The sequence below is a fragment of the Pantherophis guttatus genome, chromosome 6, assembly GCF_059756535.1.
Source record: "Pantherophis guttatus breed Tessera chromosome 6, ASM5975653v1, whole genome shotgun sequence".
Classification (NCBI taxonomy): Eukaryota; Metazoa; Chordata; class Lepidosauria; order Squamata; family Colubridae; genus Pantherophis; species Pantherophis guttatus.
In genome coordinates, this window is record NC_142068.1 from 58560565 (window position 1) to 58581072 (window position 20508).

Here is a 20508-nt window from a genome sequence, read left to right on the forward strand (position 1 = left end):
ATGTCATGTTGATTTATAACTGAACAGAGAATTATATACTTTTTGATTCACTCATGGCTTATATTTATTCTTGAATATTCTGTATATTGTATTATATTATTTATATTTTAAATAGAAAAATAGAAAAATATTCCCAAACATAATTTATCTTGTAACTATTGATGATGACAGTTTGTAAAGTTAAGCATGAAAAATGTACACTTGTTAACATGGCTGGTTTTTTTTTATTGTTGCTGTTTTATCCTTTTAGTTTCTGTTTGAACTTTACTTGGTCTTGATCAGCTTTATTCTTAAAAGACATAAGTAGCAATAAAGGTCTAATAATTATTTGTAGACTAGTGTTTCTATTTTTAGAAGATTTCTTGATAGAGTATAAATAGGTACCCCTAGACCAGCGGCCCCCGACCTTTTGGGCACCAGGGACCAGTTCTGAGGAGAAAGGTTTTTCTGCAGACTGGAGCTGTGTGGTTTCGCATGCTGCCTGCATCCTGTGGATGGGGCTTTGCTTGTTTGCTCAGGCTGGTTTCTGGCATGTCACGGTGCGGTGCCAGCCCCATGGATCGGGGGTTGGGAACCCCTGCTTTAGATGAGAAATAATCAGTTTTTTTTCAGTGTAGATAGCTTTGTCATGTAGGTTGGTCTTCCTATTATCTCCAGTGGCTAAGAGTTTGTAGATTAGCTTTGCATAATTGTCCTTACAACAGAAAAAGGACCTGTTTTACAGTTCTCCTTTGAAACATGCTTCAGGCCCTGATGAGGAATTGATACTTTTAAAAATAGATTTCTAAAATTATTCTTATTCATCCTACCCTCTGTTTAGATATTTAGGGTGAGAAAAATCCAGCATTATAACAAAAAAACAAAAAAAATGTCTGCAGTATCAGAACTATGTGGGAGATAGGGAAGTATAACAGGAGGAGAAGTTTTCTGCCTGAGCGAATGAATATTATTCAATAGTGGCATAAAGTTTGCCTGAAGAAATGACAGCGAGAGAGTTTGAGATTTTAAAGTAGGAACATGCCTTTTAGTCATTGCAGAGTATTCCTAGTTATTCCTCCGTGGTTGCATCAACTCACCTTTTTTTTATGTTATGTTATGTATTTATTATGTTTTATCAATGAAAATAAAATACAAAACAAAATCAACTCATCAATTTTTTGAAGGGGACACTTCATTGACTTCTCCTTATAGGCTCTCAGAATGTAATGGTTTTTCAGCAGGGTTGGAGCTCTGATTCAGTAATCTTACAATTGACCCTTTCTTTCTATCAAGGGGGAACATATTTCAACCTTCATTTTGTCACCTGAAGGTGGAAGAATGGCCTAAGTTGGCTAATAATTAAGGAGCATCTCAGAAAGGGGGTTTCATGATTCAGATTGTGTCTCATCCACCATTGGTAAGAGAATATCCAGCACCATAATATCAAGGTGGATCAAATTGTGTCTCTCTGCTTCTGTTGTGGGGGTGTTACAGCTGATTCCTTGAAGTTCTTGTCTTTTGTCTTTATGCATTAATGCATCGGAACTGACATTTGTGCTTCAGCAGCGGTACAATCTGCAACTATAACAAGAGATCCAACTCTAGAATATATGGGCTATTCCATTTTAGTAAAATATAATTTTGGCTGTATTGTGGGAATTGTATTATTGCTACTATTATAATGGATAATGGTGCCCCCATATGCACAAGCATGCTAACCCTTTCTGCTGAAGATTGTAAGGACATAGTGGGCAAATCATGGACTGCCCTACTCTGCCCTCAAGCCTTTTGCATTGTTCTTTGGGAAAAACAATTTTAAGACTCTAAAATTTTATTTAAACCAAATACATTAAATTAAATATGTTTACAACATTGAACTTTCCCTGAAAATGCTATTTTACTTTCTTCGTTGATTTCACTGCCCATTGCATACAGGTGCTCAGCTTCATTTTTTAAAATAAACTCTCAGATTGCTTTTAACTTAATGTCAGGAATTATGTTTTGCTTTATGAAATTTGCTGACCATATATGAGTTATCTTGCGGATTATAATCTCCTGAGATTTAGAAGTCTTTATTATGTTATTACCAGTATATTCCAGAAAATGCTTGGATATAGATGGGATCATGCAAAGCAATTTGCATACCCTTCCATGTGGGAAAAAATATTCTCCAAATATCAAGTACTGCATATGTACACTCACTATTGAAAGAAATAAGCTAATGATAACATTTTAATTTGTTCTTTATCTACATAGAGTGTGTCTAAAACTCTTAACAGGCAAATTTTTAACAAGCAAAAGCTTATATGTTTATGTTGCTAAGCATTATTTTAGAAAAATAATTGAAAATATTTAATAAATTATAAATATGTCAAGAATAAATGTCAGTTATTTTAAAATGATTTCCTCGTCACCTTGTGTTATGGGCTGTGAGAATAACCGTGGAAGGAGGAAGAGCTAAAGCCTAGAGAACAGTCTGATAAGAAGTATCAGTATCTCAGACCACAGGAGGAGTAAAGGTGAACAAGGTCTCTGAAGGAACCCTTCTAGTTCTCTGGAAAATAAAAGCAAGGGGGCAGGGAAATGCTTTCATACTTGCAAAATTCTTACAATGAAAGTAATATGAATACTTATGGTTTTGGTTTCCTGTCTAGACTCCAATGAAGAGCTGACACCTTGAATCTTGTATGAGAGGTACTAGATTCAGATTTGCTGCTAGCTCTTAAGCGTTCTTTGTTGTTTAAACAGGATGCATGAAAAAAGTATGAAAATTAAGAAATTTCACAGGTGATTAATTCTTCCTATATATGATACTACTGGACTATAATGTCAATGGGCTACAGAATGAATTATCAATAATAATTACCGGTATTAAGTGTACTTGGAAACAATCCTGCAAATATTTATTCCTAAGAAAGTATAAGGGATTTCAGTGAAGATGTTCAAAACTGTCAAGTTGCATATACTTTTTAATAACCAACAGAACATCAAGAAGTATTCCATTTCTGAAATTTTTATACTAAAACACAACACAACAGAATTTCATCCAGCAGGATCTTGATCAGAGTGAAGCATTATGATAAAAGAAAAATAAATAAATGCCACTACTTACTATTTCTGAAGATGTAATTGTAGTCACATTTCTGGCAGTTAATATGTGAAAGAACAGATGAACAGATTTGCTCTTGAAATATGAAATGTATCTGAAGTGTTAACTTCATTTGGAGTTAACAGTGTGCACTTGCTTTCCTTACAGCAACCACATGATGGCGCCCAGAAAAGGTTTTGAAAGATTATAGTTTGCCAGTTTGAGAAAAAAAATCAATACATACCTTCTGAACCATATTACATGAAAGAAAACAATATAAAAATTAATACATTTATGCAGTCTTTTATTCTATCACAAATTATTATGTTTTCAAATATGTTCATGTGTTCTTTTTTAGTGCTGTAAAGTGGGAACTTATATCCTGAAGGTATACCTGAAATGATATTTGAAGTGTTCTTCAGGTCTCCTGCTTCGAATCTTAGTTCTGCTTAGTTACATTTCAGTTTTGTACATAATAAAGAAATAAATAAAAGATACTTGAAATGAAAGGAAACATGCAAGTACTCAAGCAATTATCAATCAACCTAGTTTAGTTTTATGGCTGAATTAGATTACTGTATTAAACAAGCTCCTTGGAGTATTATTTTACTACATTTGAGTGCCTCAATATGTTTTTAATATGTGTACTACCAGTATAACTAGATTATTTTAAAAGGTCTTTTAATGTAAGCAAAGTTTTGCAATAGTAGGTATCTAATTTTGGTGAATGTAAGTAATTTCCAATAAAACATTACTATATTATCTATAAAGCAATAAAGAAGGACAAAGATGATTATAGTGTAATACCACTTGGTAACCATGATACATTGTTTAGTAACTGCCATAGATAGCATCCATTTGCAGTTGTGACAGTAATGAAAAAGTAATTTTGACCTCCCCCCCTTTTTTCTGTCAGAGCAGAGAGATTGCCTAAATAAGTAAACTTTTCCTGAGTTGCTTTCTTCCAGAGTGCAGCATGTCCCTAAAAATTGCAAGCCACAAGTTCTGCTCTTTTGACCTTAATTAGTTGGTTAGAATACTCCCTGCCATTCAGCTACTGCCTGAAATCGACGACATCCTAATCAGTTTTTCACTATAGGTAGTCCTGTACATAGCCACCCATTGTTTAACATTGGTTTGAAGTTTCAGTGGCCTTGGAAAAGGTGCTTGATGGCTTGTAAAGCAGTTCAGTCTGTCATAAAATGTAGCACCATACCTCCCCCGCCCATAGTCATGTTCATACTTATGATAGGTTGTAAAGCACCCTGTGATCGTGTGATTGTGATTGCCATTTGCAATCTTTGCTGTCTTCCCAGAAAGTCAATGGGGGAACTGGAAGGAAGATTATAAGATGCTGCCTCCATCTGCTAAGAGGATTCCCCATGAGGAGGTTTCTGGGGGCTGGCTGAAAGAGTTTCCTGCTGAGGGGAACTAAACTCCTCTAGTGGGATAGAGAAACAGAGCTCAGATCCTGAAGATCAGAGGTCTGTTCTTGCACCCCACCAAAGATGTTCCCTCTGCACCTTTGTGTAGGAGTGCAAGAACAGGCGACCTGAACTTCAGGGTGGAGTAATGTGCAGGAAAGAGACTTGACGTTCTTTGGCAGGCAGCTCTTTCAACCATCTAGAGATGAGAAGGAGCCAAAATCTAAGCTAGAGTTTTAGCTTCTGAGCAGGGAGGCAGCATAGGTAAGGTGAGGAGCACAGGTTGCCTTAGGTGGGTAGGGAATTCCTTGGGAGGCCTTTTGTAGGCCATGCACAAGTGTCTCATTCAGGGGCTGAAAATGCTGCTTGGGATTTCAGCAGGAAGGATTTTCAGCTCAAGGAAGAGGCAGCATGATAAAAGAATGTTGGATGACTTTGGGAGGGTGAGGAAAAACATTAAGAAACATTGTCTTCTTGCTAATTATACCAGCACCAGGGTGAGCATTCCAAAGCCAGAGTAGTGGAGAAAAAGGGCTATAAGGTTTACTCTTTTACGCAGTTTCTTATGAGTCAAGTTCCAGAAACTTTTCTTGCCGTTTGGGCTTACTTACCACTTTGGAGTCAAGCTGAAGTAAAATCAAAAGCACAATTGCTGTCACTTTTTTTTTTAACTTAAGAATTGCTTTGTTTAAAATTAAGTTGTTGGTCCGCAATTGCAGTCACTAAATAAGGACTACCTGTATTATTTTTACAGAATGTTAATTGTGGAATACTGAAATAAACTGTTCAGTCTCCTTTTCTTAAGATATTAACTGGCTAATTCAATTCTTTCTGGGCTCCTCCTTTCTCTAGGGAATCAACCTGGAATGGAAGAAACTGGGTTATTTCTGTTAACCAAACTCACGTAGAAAATGTGTCCATATAGCTTTTATTTTGTCAATAAATTTTCTATTCGGCTTTTTTCCCTTCAAAACAGGTTTGTACAACACATATTTTTAGTATTTACTTGCTAAAATTTTAATGATTCTAATTTTTCAGGATAAGGAGCCTCTTCGGATTATACCACTGAAAGAAGTTCACAAAGTCCAAGAATGTAAACAAAGGTGAGAATTGTAAAGGTATCAAATCATATGTAATTGTAGTAAGAAACCCTGGTCATTCTATTTCTCATCATCATTTAATGCATTTAATTTGCTTTATGATCAAGTAATAATATGATTAGATTGGGCAGTTTTTAAAAAATCAGAAGACAAAAGCAACTCATTTCCAAGGAGTGCTTTTCAAAAAAACTGCAGAGAAATAGTCACCTTGAACATGACTTGAAAGGACTGATGCTTTTTAACACATTTAAAATTGTCTGGAATTAAGTCTAACTAGTAGAGGAACCAAATTTGCTGATGATATTAAATTTTTCAGAGTAGTAAAGACTACCAAGAGCTCAAAAGGATGTCTGCAAATTAATGGAGTGAGTATCAAAATGGCAAATGACATTCAATGTGAGCAGGTATAAAATGATGTATATGGTGCCAAAAATGCTACGCTGGCTTTAAAAAAGGGATTGGATCAATTCATGAAAGTCAGTGGGAACAGTGAGTATTAGCTTTGATAGCAGTTTGACTGCTTCTGAAAGCCATCTGCTGGACGACTAGTGGTCTTTCGCAGTGAAAATAGTCTGCTGGACTAGATGGCCAGAGGTGTCATTCATCAGGAAACCGCTTACATTCTTATGTAAGGCATTTGGGTAGAAGGATGGATGAAAGTAGGAGGCTATATCAGATATATTATTTTGAAAGGGTTAATTGCATTATTCAGGATATTTGAAATAATGCCTTTGTAAAAGAATGTATAATCAGTCAGGACTAAATAAACTCTTTCCTAAAGATTTCCTAGCTATAAACACAAATAATACATCTAAGTGTGCAGTTCATTAAGTTACCAGGTGATTTTTTTATGGCATTATAAAGTTTCTTAGGACATCTTTTATGTATTTTTATCCCATGTTTGCCTTGTTTAATTTGAGAAGTAAGGTTAGGTTAAGATTCAGCAGTGGACATATTTGCCTTGAGTTTTGAAAGAAGGAGACAGTAGGTAAATCTGGAAGTACAGGTATATGTCTTAGCTTTGTCTTTGTCTGATTATCACCCTTATGGAGATTGTGCCAAAAAGATTATAATAATCTACGTATAATCTAAACACTAGCCGGTCTGGTCATAACTTCAAATACAGTGGCTATAACTTGCTTATCTAGAGTCTTAATAATGTAACTGCTTTGAGCTGGTGGTAGAAGAAGGGAAGTAGAGTATATTACATGCTATAGTGTACAATACATGTAGTTCTCGAATTACAACCATTTGTAGTGATTGTTCAAAGTTACAATAGTATTGAAAAAAGTGACTTATGACTGGTCCTCCCACTTACAATTGTCACAGCATTCCCACAATCATGTGATCAGAATTTTGGCTCTTGGCAACCAGCATGTACATATTTATAATTATTGTGGTGTCCTGGGGCCACATGATCATCATTTGTGACCTTTCTAGCCAGCTCTGACAAGCAAAGTCAATGGGAGAAACTGGATTCAGTTAACAATATGTGATTCACTTAACAGCTAAAGTAATTTGTTAACAAACTAGGGGAAAAAACAGTCCACTAATCAGGTATAACAACTGTCCTAGCAACGGAAATTCCCAATTGTCATAAAAGGATTATCTATATAGTGCAGGTGGTCCTCATTTAACAACTATTTATAGTTACAGTGCTGGTGAAAAAAATAATTTTGTGATCAGTCCTTGAATTTATGATCTTTGCAGGTCCTAAAGCAAAGAGAAGCCGAAATAAGATCATAAGCACACTAGCAATTTCATTTAGCGATTGCTTTGCTTAAAGTTGCTGGTTTTAATAGTGATAATTAAATGAGAACTCCCTACATGTAATTTAATTACTTTCAAAGCAGATACTTTAAAACTGTATAGAATGCATTTTTCTATGCCAAATACATGAGCTAGAATTTGATTTTAACAATACGTACATTTACATTTTTGTATGTTTTTCAGTGATATTATGATGAGAGACAATCTTTTTGAAATTGTAACAACTTCTCGAACATTTTATGTACAAGTAAGTCTTCTATTTATGCATTTTATGTAAGATAACAGACTCCATTTCCTTTCAAATATATGGCCACAACTAATTTAATTTTGCAACTAAAAAGAGTGTGAACTAGGGGCTCCCAATTTGCAGAGAATATGTGTAGCTCAGGGTGGGTTTTTGCTGAACAGTTGTTTGCAGATATTTTATTACATAATTAGGTAATATCTTTAGTACAAATAAGGGTTTGCTCCCTGTTTATTTAGAATATCTTATTCTGCCAGTGTTGATTGGTTTCTTGTTGGTGCAGTTCCTTGCTTAGGATATTATTTTTTGCTTGATTATTTGTGATATTAATTTATCTAGATGGTGGTTGCTGGAAAGGATGGGTTCTTGGTCTTTTTGTTTCCTTCTTAGCTTTTTAATTATCTCTTTTGGATGGTTTGAAAATGTGGTTTATGTGTCTATTGATGGATGATTTGTCTCAATGCCAAGCAGCCAAGTATTCCCCAGAATTTTTGGATTTAGCTTGATCTAGGATGTTCATAGTTTCCCAGTTGAAATTATAGTTGAGTCTATCCCATGTATTGTAAGTTTAGTTTTCATCATATCTTCCTGCTTGTAGCTGGTATTTATAGATGTGCTCTGCTAATCTTTGCCTGCCTGTCCTACATAGTAGCTATGTAGCTTACACTGCATGTGATGACTCCTGGTTTCTTTCTTTCTTTCTTTCTTTCTTTCTTTCTTTCTTTCTTTCTTTCTTTCGATTACTGGGTATCTTTGTTTACATAAGATGTTTTGGAGAGTTGGTCTGTGTGCTGTGATGATGCCATGTCATTACAAATGGTCTGTTGGTTTGTTTCTGAGATTTTCTAAGATTTTTTTTTTTTTTTGGCCTGGCAGTGTTATCCTTTTCATTATAATTACTTGAGTTTTATAAAGTTTTTTTCTTTTTCCCAATGAAGTTTTCAATTTCTTTTTTTCCCCCTTTTTTAGAACATTATAAATTATTCACATAATTTCAGTGCATATTGAGGTTAAATAACATACTGATGAATCCTCTTCAGTAGTTAGGTTGGTAACAAGGAAATTGTAATAATTATTAATGGGCTTTTCATATCCCTATTCATTGAAAAATATCTGAAAATAGCTATGGTCACCTGCCAGGATTTTTCTTTACAGGAAGTAGAAAATGGCTTAATATAACTATTTCCAAAATAGTGACCGTGATGTCATGAACTGTGTTTTAAATACACTATTGTAGTAAATCCTCATGTTTTTCATGAAAAAGTCTGTTTCTTTTAGTCTAGATTAAATGTTTTAAATCTGTTCATGAGGAAAATGTTTGACATATTCTTATATTGTATAGTTAAAATACTTTTAAATCTAAAACTGAAATTCCACAAAAGTTTTACATTTTTATTTTAGGCCGATAGTCCAGAAGACATGCATAGTTGGATTAAAGCAATTTCTGGTGCAATAGTAGCCCAACGGGGACCTGGAAGATCAGCAGCTTCCGTATGTTTTTAAACAGCTTAAATTATGACACTTCAACAAATAATCAGTACTGTACATACTCTTTTATCAGTCAACCCTTTCTTAGATCTGGGGTAACACATTTGCATGCATTACAACTTGCATAGACTATTACATTTTTGATTCAATGCTAATCTTTAAAAAAAAAACTATGTCTTTCTGTATTATCTTAATATTTAGATGTTAAACTATCCTCTCTTAATTTGACCACAATGAAATTTTTGAATTTATATGATCGTTTCTGAATTTTGTGCTTGAGACATCCCTAAACTGATTTAAAGCACCTTGGAATAGAATTCTTTGAAACTTTTAGTTTTCAGTCCTCTTGGCACAGAGTTTGTAATTCAAAAATATTCTAGGTTTCTTTTTTGAACAGCTGGCGTTACAATGGCTAACATTGCCAAACTGTTTGTTATAAGTGTCAGTAATTATGTGGTTGTTCCATAGATGGCATATTTTTTTCAATCGAACATACGTTTATACTACTGAGTATATAATTGTTATAATGTAGTGCTGTGGTGATTCTTTTTTTAAAGCTATTCTTAGCTATTCATTTATAGCAATATTGTTTTTTATTTCTGTCAATATACTAGAAGTTTATTCTAGCTTGTATACAGCATGGTGATATTAAAACAATTGTATTTCTTACACCAAATATCACCTTTTTTTTGCAAAAATTGAACAGTCTAATTAATTGTCACAATCCTTTAGAAGCTCTCTCTGGGAATGAGTGCATTCTGGCTGATGGAAAGGTTATTGGGAATGGGTATTCCTTTTTGTCTTTGGTGTGTTTTCAATTTTTGTGGTGGGATAACTCTACTAGTGGCTATCAGCAGTTCTTTTCTTTCCCTGTCGTTTCCTCTCTTCCTCCCTTCCTCTTCTCCGTTTAGGTTACTCTAATCTTAGCTTTGCACTGTGTTCCAGATGCGGCAGGCCAGAAGGCTGTCGAATCCTTGTATACAGAGGTATACATCAAGAACTGGTGAATGCAGCACGTATGTGGGCTCTCATGTAAACCTGCCATTTCATCAGAGGGCTGAAATCCAAAACATTTATTAACATTATATAAAATGATGAACTTAATCTTGTGGTTTCTTCTGTTGATCATTATCACCATGAAATTACTAACTTCTGAAACATTTTTCATTGGCTAATAAATTTGGTCTTTCTAAATAAAATCTATTTTTCAGAATGGCAAATATTTACTTGCTGAAATCTCTGTTTCTTTCATTGAGAAGAAAAGCTCTAGTAGCAAATACATGGAGACAGAAACTATGTTTGGCCTAATTTGCATGAGAGTTCATATTTGAATTTAATCATTTTAAAACACAGCTAAGTAAAAGCCACTCAGAACCTAATAGTTAAAATGTGTGCAAATATGTACGCACACTAAGAAAAACATAACTGATCAACCTGCATGGTTTTTACATTATATATGCATGGGATCATTAGTCAAGATGCAGGGATTGTTATAGCTTGCATTAGTTTGATTAACTAACCTATGGTTAATCAAAATAATGAATACAAGTCTTTTACATTCTAATCACAAAATTTGTATCTCATCACAAAATTACAAATTGAAATATTTGAAATGCTGCTGCAGCACAAATCTTGCTTGGGTTCAATTTAAAAATGTTATAGAAATATTTATATAGTATTCACTTTAGAAAAGAAGTTTGTATTTGGAAATTATTTTACACAATCAAATTTGTGTTAAACATATTTATTTCTAATCACTTTTAAAACGAGGTACCAAATTTCTTCTTTATCTTCTTTCACTTAGATGATTCCTATAAACATTTCTAGACCTGTTCACTGTTTAATCTGCTATCTGGATAATCTGCTGATCATTATAAAAGTTTATTGACCAAGCTAATTCTGAATCTAGCTAAGCAGCTACATTCTCCAGCTAATGATTGTGTAATAGAAATGGAAAATGTTCTATTAAGCCTACCATTCAAAATAAGAGATATTTTGTTCATAGAAGTATTAATATGTGATGAGGCACAATATAGCTTAAAGTAGAAGCACATTCTGGAATGTTATCCTAAATCAGTCTTTGCTTGTTGATCTAATGCAAATGTTAGAATTTTCAGATTATCAGAAGCTTCCACTTGAGGTTGATTGATAAATAGATGTAGAACATCGGAACACTAATTCCAAAATTTGGCAGGAAATGAATAACATTTCTGGAACAGACAGATAGACTGCTATGATCTTATGATCTTTCATTAAGAAGCTTCATATTCTGATGTGATTTTAGATGAAATTCCCAACTGCTCCAATACAGGATAAGTTACAATTGCCAATTTTCAGCATATCTTTCTCTTTGATTTTAGTTGATGAATATTATTCAATACTCTTCAGATTTTTTTTTCTCAGTTTTCAAATTAATTGGCAATATTTGCAGCCTAGCAAAGTCTGGACAATATTCTTTGATGTTTCTTGCTTATTGTAGAAATTATATTCTGCAGTTTTCATTAAGCATAGTGTTAAAATGCAGAACTCAATAATGGTATGATCATATTTAATTGGGATGAAAAATACTGAATAGAATAAATAGTCCACTACCAAAACAATAGCTACCATTGTAGAGTACAATATAGAAAAATCCAAACTACATAACAGATTATATTACTTTCTGGAAATACTGACCAGCAAAATCATATATTACTACGGTAGAACAAATAACTAAGGAATAAAGCATAGTGAACAAAAGATAAAGTGCCTTAACAGTGGCAGTTTAATTCACATAAAATTTTAAGAATTTAATTATACTTCTTTTTTACAAGTGAATACACTTGCATGAATTTATGACATTAGTTTCTTGAAATTCTTTTAGGATTAGATTTCAAAAAGTATTTAATCCTATTTGCAAATTCTCAAAATAGACAGTTTCTTCAAAATGCTGCCGGTGGTATGCTCACAATGGGCATGAGGCAAGTAAGGGGGAAATCTGTTCTGCTGGGAGATTGATAGCATTGGGCATAATAACTTGGTGCAATTGTACTGTCAGAATTAAACAATATCACACTAGATTTAGGGATTTGTCTTGGCTGTTTCAGCTTGCTGTTTCACAATGCTGTATGCTCACAGTCTTAACATTGTGCTGCATCGGAGAAGCTTCTGCTTTGTGCTCTTATGCCTTGCTTTGTATTTCCCTTTTCATTATTTCAGTGACATAGTTCTGAATTGAGTAATTAACATGAAGTAAAAGACCAACTTAATTAGATAATTACTTCTCCTTTACAGGAGCATTCCAGCTGCTCAGAATCCAGCTGCCCTGCAAAAACAGCAGCAGCCACCTCACATTCCACAACCACTCACCGCCCCACTTTGGTCCAAACCCTTAACAGCAAACCCCCTGTCTTGGAGAAGCGAAGATTTCATGAATCTTTTACCACGGCCAAACCAGGGAGCTTCAAGATCCAGGCTGTCCCTTCAAGAAACTCAACTTCCAAAGTGACTCTGCATGCCCTATTGGAACCTCAAAATAAAAATGGCACTCAGGAACAGGATCCTGATCCAGTGGATCTCGATGATGCAAGCCTTCCAGTTAGTGATGTGTAATGATGGGGAAGAGTCTGGAAAATTAAGAATTGTTTTGGTCCTTGAATTTCCTTTCTCAGACTTTTAGCCAAAGATAGAAAGAACAAAACATAGAATGTTGCTTATGTTGACCTTTGTGTATGCATACATTCAAAATTTTGTATGTTTTAATAGTTATATGCTACCTTGCACTGTGTATCAGAGCGGACTTTTTGCTTTTTCTGTACCCTGATGACAAATCTTTTTGATAGCAAGGGGCCGAAATATGATACTTGATCTAAAAGTTATTTAAGCAAGGTACCAGCTGCTCTTCATCATCAGTTTGGCAAAACTGAAAAAAAAACCCAACCCTCCTTAATGCTATTTTTTTTAAAGCCAATTTACAGCTTAATGATCTTGTAATTCAGGCTATTGTCAACCAAATCGGCTTATTTTCTAAAAATACTGGCACAGTTTTTTTGGGCATCTATGTATACAGTGTTCTTTGATTGTCAGGACTGCAGAGTGTAACAGTAGAGGCAATGTAATGCACTTTTCCTATGCAAAGAGATTTTTCATGTTAAGAATATTTCATGTTAAGAATATTAAGAAAAACACCATGCTGCAGTATCTGAAATGAGGTATGTTTTCCTTACAATGAATGCTTAGATTTGAGCAATCTATGTATTCAAGGCACAAAAACTGCTCATAACAAATATAATATTTGTTAAAGTACAATAAGTGAGAATCTCTATGAGAAAAGAAAGCTTATAAGAAAGGCCCACAGATTATTTAGGTAATCTAAATGTGCTGATTTAATTGGAGCTCCTGATAAATGCTTTGTAAATCACTGCCCTTCCATAGAATCCAAATCCTTTAGAATTACAGAAAACTGGTGCTGTGAAATTTACATTACCATAGTACAGCTATTTTGAATATTAAGCCTATTTTTGATGCACTCCTAAAGGTAAATTGTAACTTTTGCACATTTGGATATTGATGGACCACCAAAATAAAGGTATTATGTAGATTTTTTAAAAACTAGGGAACATAAACGATTAAATCTTTTAAAGGTTTAACGAAAATATTTTATAATGGGCTTCGCAGTAATTATTTAAAACTATTGTTCCAAATTTTGTTTTCTCTTGTGTGATCTCCCCTCTCCTCCCCTCTTCAGTGAGTTGTAACTGGTTCCCATTTTATATTTTGGTCAGTAAAAGACTGAACAAACTCTGCTTCATGCTATTAATTGGTACTGAATTATTCCATCATGCAACTGTGGCCTGTAACGTCTGTGCACTGTATTTATTAAAAGTGCCTGTGGGTTCTTTCTTCGTGATACGTTAAAAGTTTGGGGGTTAGATAGATTTATTTTTCTGGTTTTGAGCCTTGTGTGATATGGTTCAGCATGTGTATAAGGTAAAATGTTTGTGCAATTTCCAGCATACTAGTATAATGATTTTCAAACTGGATATTTGTTCAGTTTCAGTGACAATAATAATAGGCTTAAGAAGCTGATGCTGGATAATTGATCAAAAAGATAATGCACTATTTTATAGACAGGTAGTGAAAAAAATCTGTTTAATCAACAAAAGGCCCAAAGTTTCACATGCTGCTGCTTTATGCAACTCATATTTTCCATTGTATAATATTTTGGGTAAGTTATGCTTGAGAAATTCTAAAGAATGAATGAAGATATTTAAGCAAAAAAATCCTCCACTATTCCAGTAAAGTAGGTGTTCTTTTATGTCTTAGTGGAGCAAAAGCCAAAATTTTCAAATTAGTTGAAAGGGATGTTCCCTTAAGTTAAGAGCAGAAGTGTGCTGTTCCCTTCAAATTTCTACTACTATCTACTAAAAAGATAGAAAGGGGATGATTCTACAACCCTCTCCATTTCAGGAAGAAAATATAGATTTTTACTCAGCTGACTAGACTGTACATATTGTCACAGCTTTTAAAAGATATTCTAATTTTAAAAATACTTGTTATTTGCTTGCTTAAATTATAGTAGTAATGGGAGCAAGAAACCTTTTATTCTATCTATTAGAGAACTTCAGTTAGTCCAGTGGTTCTTAAATGTGTGGAGGAGGGGTAATTTTCCCCAAAGGGGGTAGTTGAGAGTAATGAAGCAATTTGCAATTGCACATTTGTGAGTCAATCCAGTTTGGGACTGTAGCTGCCAAGATATCTGTGTAAAACAACAGTCTGGATATTTTTTTTTGGTGGGATAGTGACATTACATTACATTCATTACATTGAACCAAACAGTTTAAGAACCATTGAGTTAAGCAGTGACCAGCACATTCGTGCTTTTATTAGATTTTTATCCACTGTTATTACTTTTATAAGTAACTCAAGGTGGTTAACCTACCTAATACTCCTGTCTCTTCCTCTTTCCCCCAATAATAACAACTCTGCTAAGTGGGTTGGGCTGAGAGAGAGAGACCGGCCCATACCTGCTTTCTGTGTGCCATATGTATAAAAGAGGGTGTATAGAGTAATACTAAAGTCCAATTATGTGTTTATTTCCATGCATATCCTATTTTGTGCACCCAACTCTTCTATAGTCATGAGCTGGATTGACCTGCATCTTGAAACATGACATTTTCATTTGTAGTTCATTTGTCCGTGCTAATGCTTAAGTGTTTGATTTATGGTCCTTTTAACCAGAGGTGGGTTTCACATATTTTTACCACTGGTTCGCCCCCACGTGCATGCTCGCTTTGTACACGTGTGCACCTTCCACTCATGCGCCCAGCCTTCTGTGCATGTGCTTTCCTCACGCACATGCCTTCCGCGCATGAGCCCGGCCTCAAAAACATGGCTAAATAGGACGGCATAGCACCTGGGTTGGTAGGCTGGCTCACCCGCGATCTCTGCTACCGGTTCGTCTGAACCGGTCCAAACTGGCTGAATACCACCACTGCTTTTAACTGCCTTTAACTAAATGGTCTCTAGCTCCCAAATTAATTTCTCCAGATATAACTTCCCCACAAAATATTGATCTCAGGCTTTATCTATGAAGCTTTTATATTTGCAAGAAGAATCATTTGACACTTGTAAAAGAGAACATTTTTGTCACCCTATTTTGTTTTTGCACATAAAGTCAAAAGGCATAGGTATTTTGTATCACTGACACAAACTGAATCAGTCACTTTCCAGATGTTTCATTAAGTTTGTCTCATAGGGAATTGTCACTATTGTTCCCACTTGGCTACAATTCTGTTTGTCATCAAATAAACAGTTTGGATCACGGAGTCCAGCTATTGTAATTGTGGCAATTTGCTGAAGAATTTGCCTTTCAAGAATACATATATTCTGTTATTAAATATACTAACTACATTTATTGAAAGTTATGTGGATCAAATCTGTAGATATTAAAAATTGAAATAAAAATGTACAAGGCCTAAAAAGATAGTAGAATGCCAAATTTCTGTGATGTTATTTCAGATTGCTCCAATACAGCAGTACCTTTATATTTCTCAATTATAAGCTAAATATTTACAAGCAGTGTTTGTAAATTACATTTTATTTGCCTTCTCAGTTACATGTGAATTTAGGTATATGTTCTGTTCAGTCTAATTCAGGAGAATACATTTTAACTTGTAACAGATTTAGCAAATGTATGAAATCTTATTTTTCACAATACGTATTTTGTGGAAGAAACTGAGTTGGATTGTTTGTTGTATTGCCATACCTTGATGATGTGCTAGGTTTACTGGTTCTGGTACAATTTCCACATTGCATGTTCATTTTATTCTTTGAATATTACCAGTTTTCAATAGTGAATTGTAATCACAGCAGCAATCTTATGGATTTCTTTAAAATCAAACTGCTTAGGTAATTCAATAGTGTGGGAAATGCTTGTGGTTGGCAAATTGTCAGGACTTTTAATTTAACAGTACTTTTTTATATAAAATTGAAGAAAATTGTTAACTTATTTGGAGCCTGTGGTGTTTTCTGTAAATGTCACACTTGTTAATAAATTGACATAAACAATGAACTATAATAATCTTATTAGACTACTACATTTAGTGTACTTCAAAAGACAAATTGTTCAGTGAATGAAACTATTTTTGCAAACTTTGCTCTGCCCTTCAGATTCACCAAAAAATCTTAAAAGTGATATTTTTAATTGATCAAAAAGCAAACATTAAAAAAACTTAGCTTCATTAGTACAACTAATCTTATTACCATAAACATTTTAAAGAGACAATATTCCTGACTGCTAAAACTAGGTTGTAAAAAACTATTGAAGACATTTTGGTATGATCTGCTGTCAGAGTATGTTATTAAATATGCCAATTTGTAAACATGTGTTTTCATGTGCAGTTCTCATATGTGGCAAATTAGCCTTGAATGAATTAGCCTGAAGAGTGAGGCTTCAGAAACCATAGCTTATCAAAGAAACATTGACAACCGTCCATAATACATATTTAAAAGTTCAAAATTCAAAAAGGTTAAATAGCAGACTCTACAAGTGAGATAAGCGGTGTCTAAATTGGATAAATAAAATTTTGAAATAGTATAATACTGTATTATAACATCCAAAATTAGAAAATTGAGGGAGAAGCCTTTTAAGCTGTATAAAGTACAGAAAAATTATCAGGAAGGAAACTGGAAGTACGCTTCCAATCAAAGTAAAGCTGATCTTTTTAGCTAGCTTAAAATCCTATTTGAGATTCCAGATGCATTTTAATATGCTGTTGGAAGGAGTCCTGTTTTTAATAATATGAGAGAAGAGGGAACATCTGGTAACTGAACTAGAACTTCTGAAAGTTCTGATTATTGTGGCCAAATGTCCTGCTACCAGGAATTGTGATTCAATAATATTTGGCCAGCTCTACGTAGCTACCTCATTCTTGCCTTAATACTGGACCTATGCCCAAAGCAGCTCTTTTTTCTTGAGATAGTATCAAAGTAGTCGTACAGTTCACATCCCATTCTAAGACAAACTGACAAAAAGTTACACTGATTTTCCTTATGTATCTCTTATTTATATAATTCCTTGTAGGCTAAAAGTACTCCCAAAAAGTTTACAAATAATATGAATTGTAAACAAAAATACAGTTAAAAGCAACTAACAGATAGCTGCCATCTTCATAGGGTAATCAATGGCTTTACAGGACACTAAAAAGCCAAGCTGAGATTTCTGGGATGTTCTTTGCTTGCCTCCCTCAGTAGTATTTCCTATATTTTCCATAGTATTTTCCTATTCATAACAGAATAGGAAAAATACTGCATTTTTACAATATTACCATCTTGTTTGATATAAGGAAGAATCTCACTTGGCATTCTAAGAATTCTAACTTATTTTTCTGAGCACAAATTTGCAACACTTTGTATCTTCACTTAGCATTTGAAAAGGCAGTCTTGAATGTCAGTAAGTGTCCTAACCTTTTCCTCCTAAGTAGCAGGCTGGTTGTATTCCAGCAATACTGCAAATGTATTAGCAGCAGCATAGGAAGGTATTCTGAGGACAAAAAGAATGCTTTTCTGTGTCCCAGAAATTTGAAACTTTCCGGGAAGTCTGTGTTTAGGACAGAATATACTGATTCCGTTGGAAGTGCGCATCTCAAATTATGACCTATAGCAGCTCTTTTCTGAAAAGCATAGGCCATGTTAGCCAACCAATGTAAATATTCTGAAAAAATAACATTTTGATAGACTAATAGAAATATTTTTGGGGTGCCTTATAACTTTTTCATATGAGTATTTGCAAACTGAAATATAAAGTGGGTAGGTTGTAGAAACAAATAGAGAGCTTCAGATAGTGAGCAAATTTGGTAGGCTAATGCGATGAAAGGTCACATTCTTTGAGGCTGTGCCTATTGACATCCTAGGTATTACCATTGCATCTAACAAACAGAGTCAAAACACTGTTCAATTCCTTCACCAGTAGGCCAACTATGTTAATTCCCAAACATAAGCATGTCATTTTTTAAAACTGCATTTTTGATCCAATTTGCACAGAGCTTAAGATCAGCTATACATCTGTATGTGCCACCAGTGCAGGTGTTAACCTTAAGGGAATATTCTTGAAGTTCAACCAAATATTCCCTCCCCCCTGTGAATATTTCATAACATCTGGTGGCAAGATTTAATGAAAGAAGTCCAAGAACAAAAGCATTGGAAGAAAACTTTGGAAGCATCTCGGACCTTGGACCAGGATTTTTAAAATGCTTAGTGTGTGTGTGTTTTTGTGTGTGTTTTAAATGACAACATTTATGATGCATTCCACAGGCACCATGATGTATCTGAGCTAAGTATGGAACTCTAGGTTGGCAGATAGGATGATCTACTTATAGAAAATGGTGCAGAACAGAGTTAACGGAACACCCATAATACTGCCTGCTCTGCTAGGTATAATCGTAGGCTTTATGTGTATTTCTCTTTAGCCAGGTTCTTCCTACGTAAACCAAGATGTTTACGTAGGGCTGCATAGGAAGAACCTGGCCAAAGATATATATATATATATATTCATCTTCAGGCTGGTGTTCTCGGCTTCGTGCTTCCAGAAGCAATGTGAGATCGCAGCTGTCTCTTCCTTTTAACTTCTGGAAGCACGAAGCCGAGAACACCAACCTGAAGATGACGAATGAGACTTCGTCGAAACGTCACCAAGACACTTCCAATTTTACGTGGGAGAAGACCCGAATAACCAAAGACCTACATACATACATACATACATACATACATACATACATACATATATATATATATATATATATATATATATATGAGTAATAATATTCTAGAGTATATAATATATGAGTATATAATATACTCTGATGGCAAGTATGTTCACCTGATATAAATGACAGAACCAGGCCTTTCAATATTAATAAAAATACTTTAAAAAAAAAAACTGATAGGGGAGGGGGGGGAAGTTCCGTGAACTTGCTGCAGTTTGCACTCCCACTTGGCGCGGCAGCAGATTTCCTTCCCTTCCCCGGCCTTGCATAACGCCGCCAAGTCTCCTCCCAGACAGCTCCTCGAGCCACGCGCGCATCCAACCTCTCCGGCTGCGCCGGCTCCTTTTAAAGCAGCGCTTCCCTCCTCAGTTGCTCTCCGCGCTTTTGCTAGGCAAGGTTTCCAATTCCCGGCTCTCCCCGCGCGCCGGGATCCTCCTTCCCTCCTCACTTCGGCCGCGCCGTCCCGGTCCGTTGCGCTTGTTTCGCTCGCTGGACTTTCTGCGCCTTCTTGTGAGGAAGCAATGAAAGCCTTTCTGTGGCCTTTGGCGCCCAGCGGCTGGTGGCCGTGCCTCTTCTTGCTCCTGCTCCCGGGCAGCTCGGCTCAAGCCTTCGGGAGACGTTACGAAGAGCGGGTTTGCCCTGACCGATGCGACCGTGCGCGGTGCCCGGAGGTGCCCGTCGAGTGCGCGGGAAGCGGCCAGACGCTCGACTCCTGCGGCTGCTGCCCCGTGTGTGCCGCGCAAGAAGGCGAGTCTTGCGGAGGGTCCCCGTTCGGGGAGCCGTTGTGTGCCGAAGGGCTGTTGTGTGTGCTGTCGTCCGGGGGACCCGGAGTGGCGGCTTCGGCCACGGTGCGGAGGCGAGCGAAAGCCGGCCACTGCGTGTGTGCTGGGAACGAGCCGGTGTGTGGCAGCGATGGAAGGAGCTACGGCAACCTGTGCCAGCTGCGGACCGCTAGCCAGCGCTCCGAAAGTCAGCATCAGCCGCCCGTCATCGCCATCCAGAGGGGCGCCTGCGGTCAGGGTGAGAGCTTCGCTCCAGAAAGACGGCGGGGCGAGGGAGGGCGCGCATCTCTCAACTTTTCCCTGCTAATTCCTCGCGCCTTCGTCGCCTCTCGAAATGCGTTGGACTGCAACATCCATAAATATTGTGGTGGGGGATATTGGAGCCCAAC

General features: G+C 35.8%; 2 protein-coding genes across 7 annotated transcripts in view; both read left to right on the forward strand.

Moving 5' to 3' along the window:
- PLEKHA1 (pleckstrin homology domain containing A1) overlaps positions 1-16645 on the forward strand; it is a 41589-nt gene extending 24944 nt beyond the window's left edge. For 3 of the 6 annotated variants that reach the window (XM_034436379.3, XM_034436383.2, XM_034436380.3), the window contains exons 9-12: positions 5530-5594; positions 7545-7608; positions 9007-9096; positions 12367-16645. In XM_034436379.3, coding sequence (XP_034292270.1) covers positions 5530-5594; positions 7545-7608; positions 9007-9096; positions 12367-12684 — 537 coding nt within the window. In that variant the 3' untranslated portion in view covers positions 12685-16645. Of the gene's footprint in view, positions 1-5529; positions 5595-7544; positions 7609-9006; positions 9097-10038; positions 10110-12366 lie in introns of all 6 variants that reach the window. The other 3 variants (XM_034436382.3, XM_087872978.1, XM_034436381.3) reach the window with 2 other exon arrangements.
- Positions 16646-19549: 2904 nt separating this feature from the next.
- The window catches only part of HTRA1 (HtrA serine peptidase 1), a 39890-nt gene continuing 38931 nt past the window's right edge, over positions 19550-20508 (forward strand). The window contains exon 1 of the mRNA XM_034436384.3: positions 19550-20357. Within this exon, the coding sequence (XP_034292275.1) occupies positions 19859-20357 (499 nt within the window). The 5' untranslated portion in view covers positions 19550-19858. The remainder of the gene's footprint in view (positions 20358-20508) is intronic.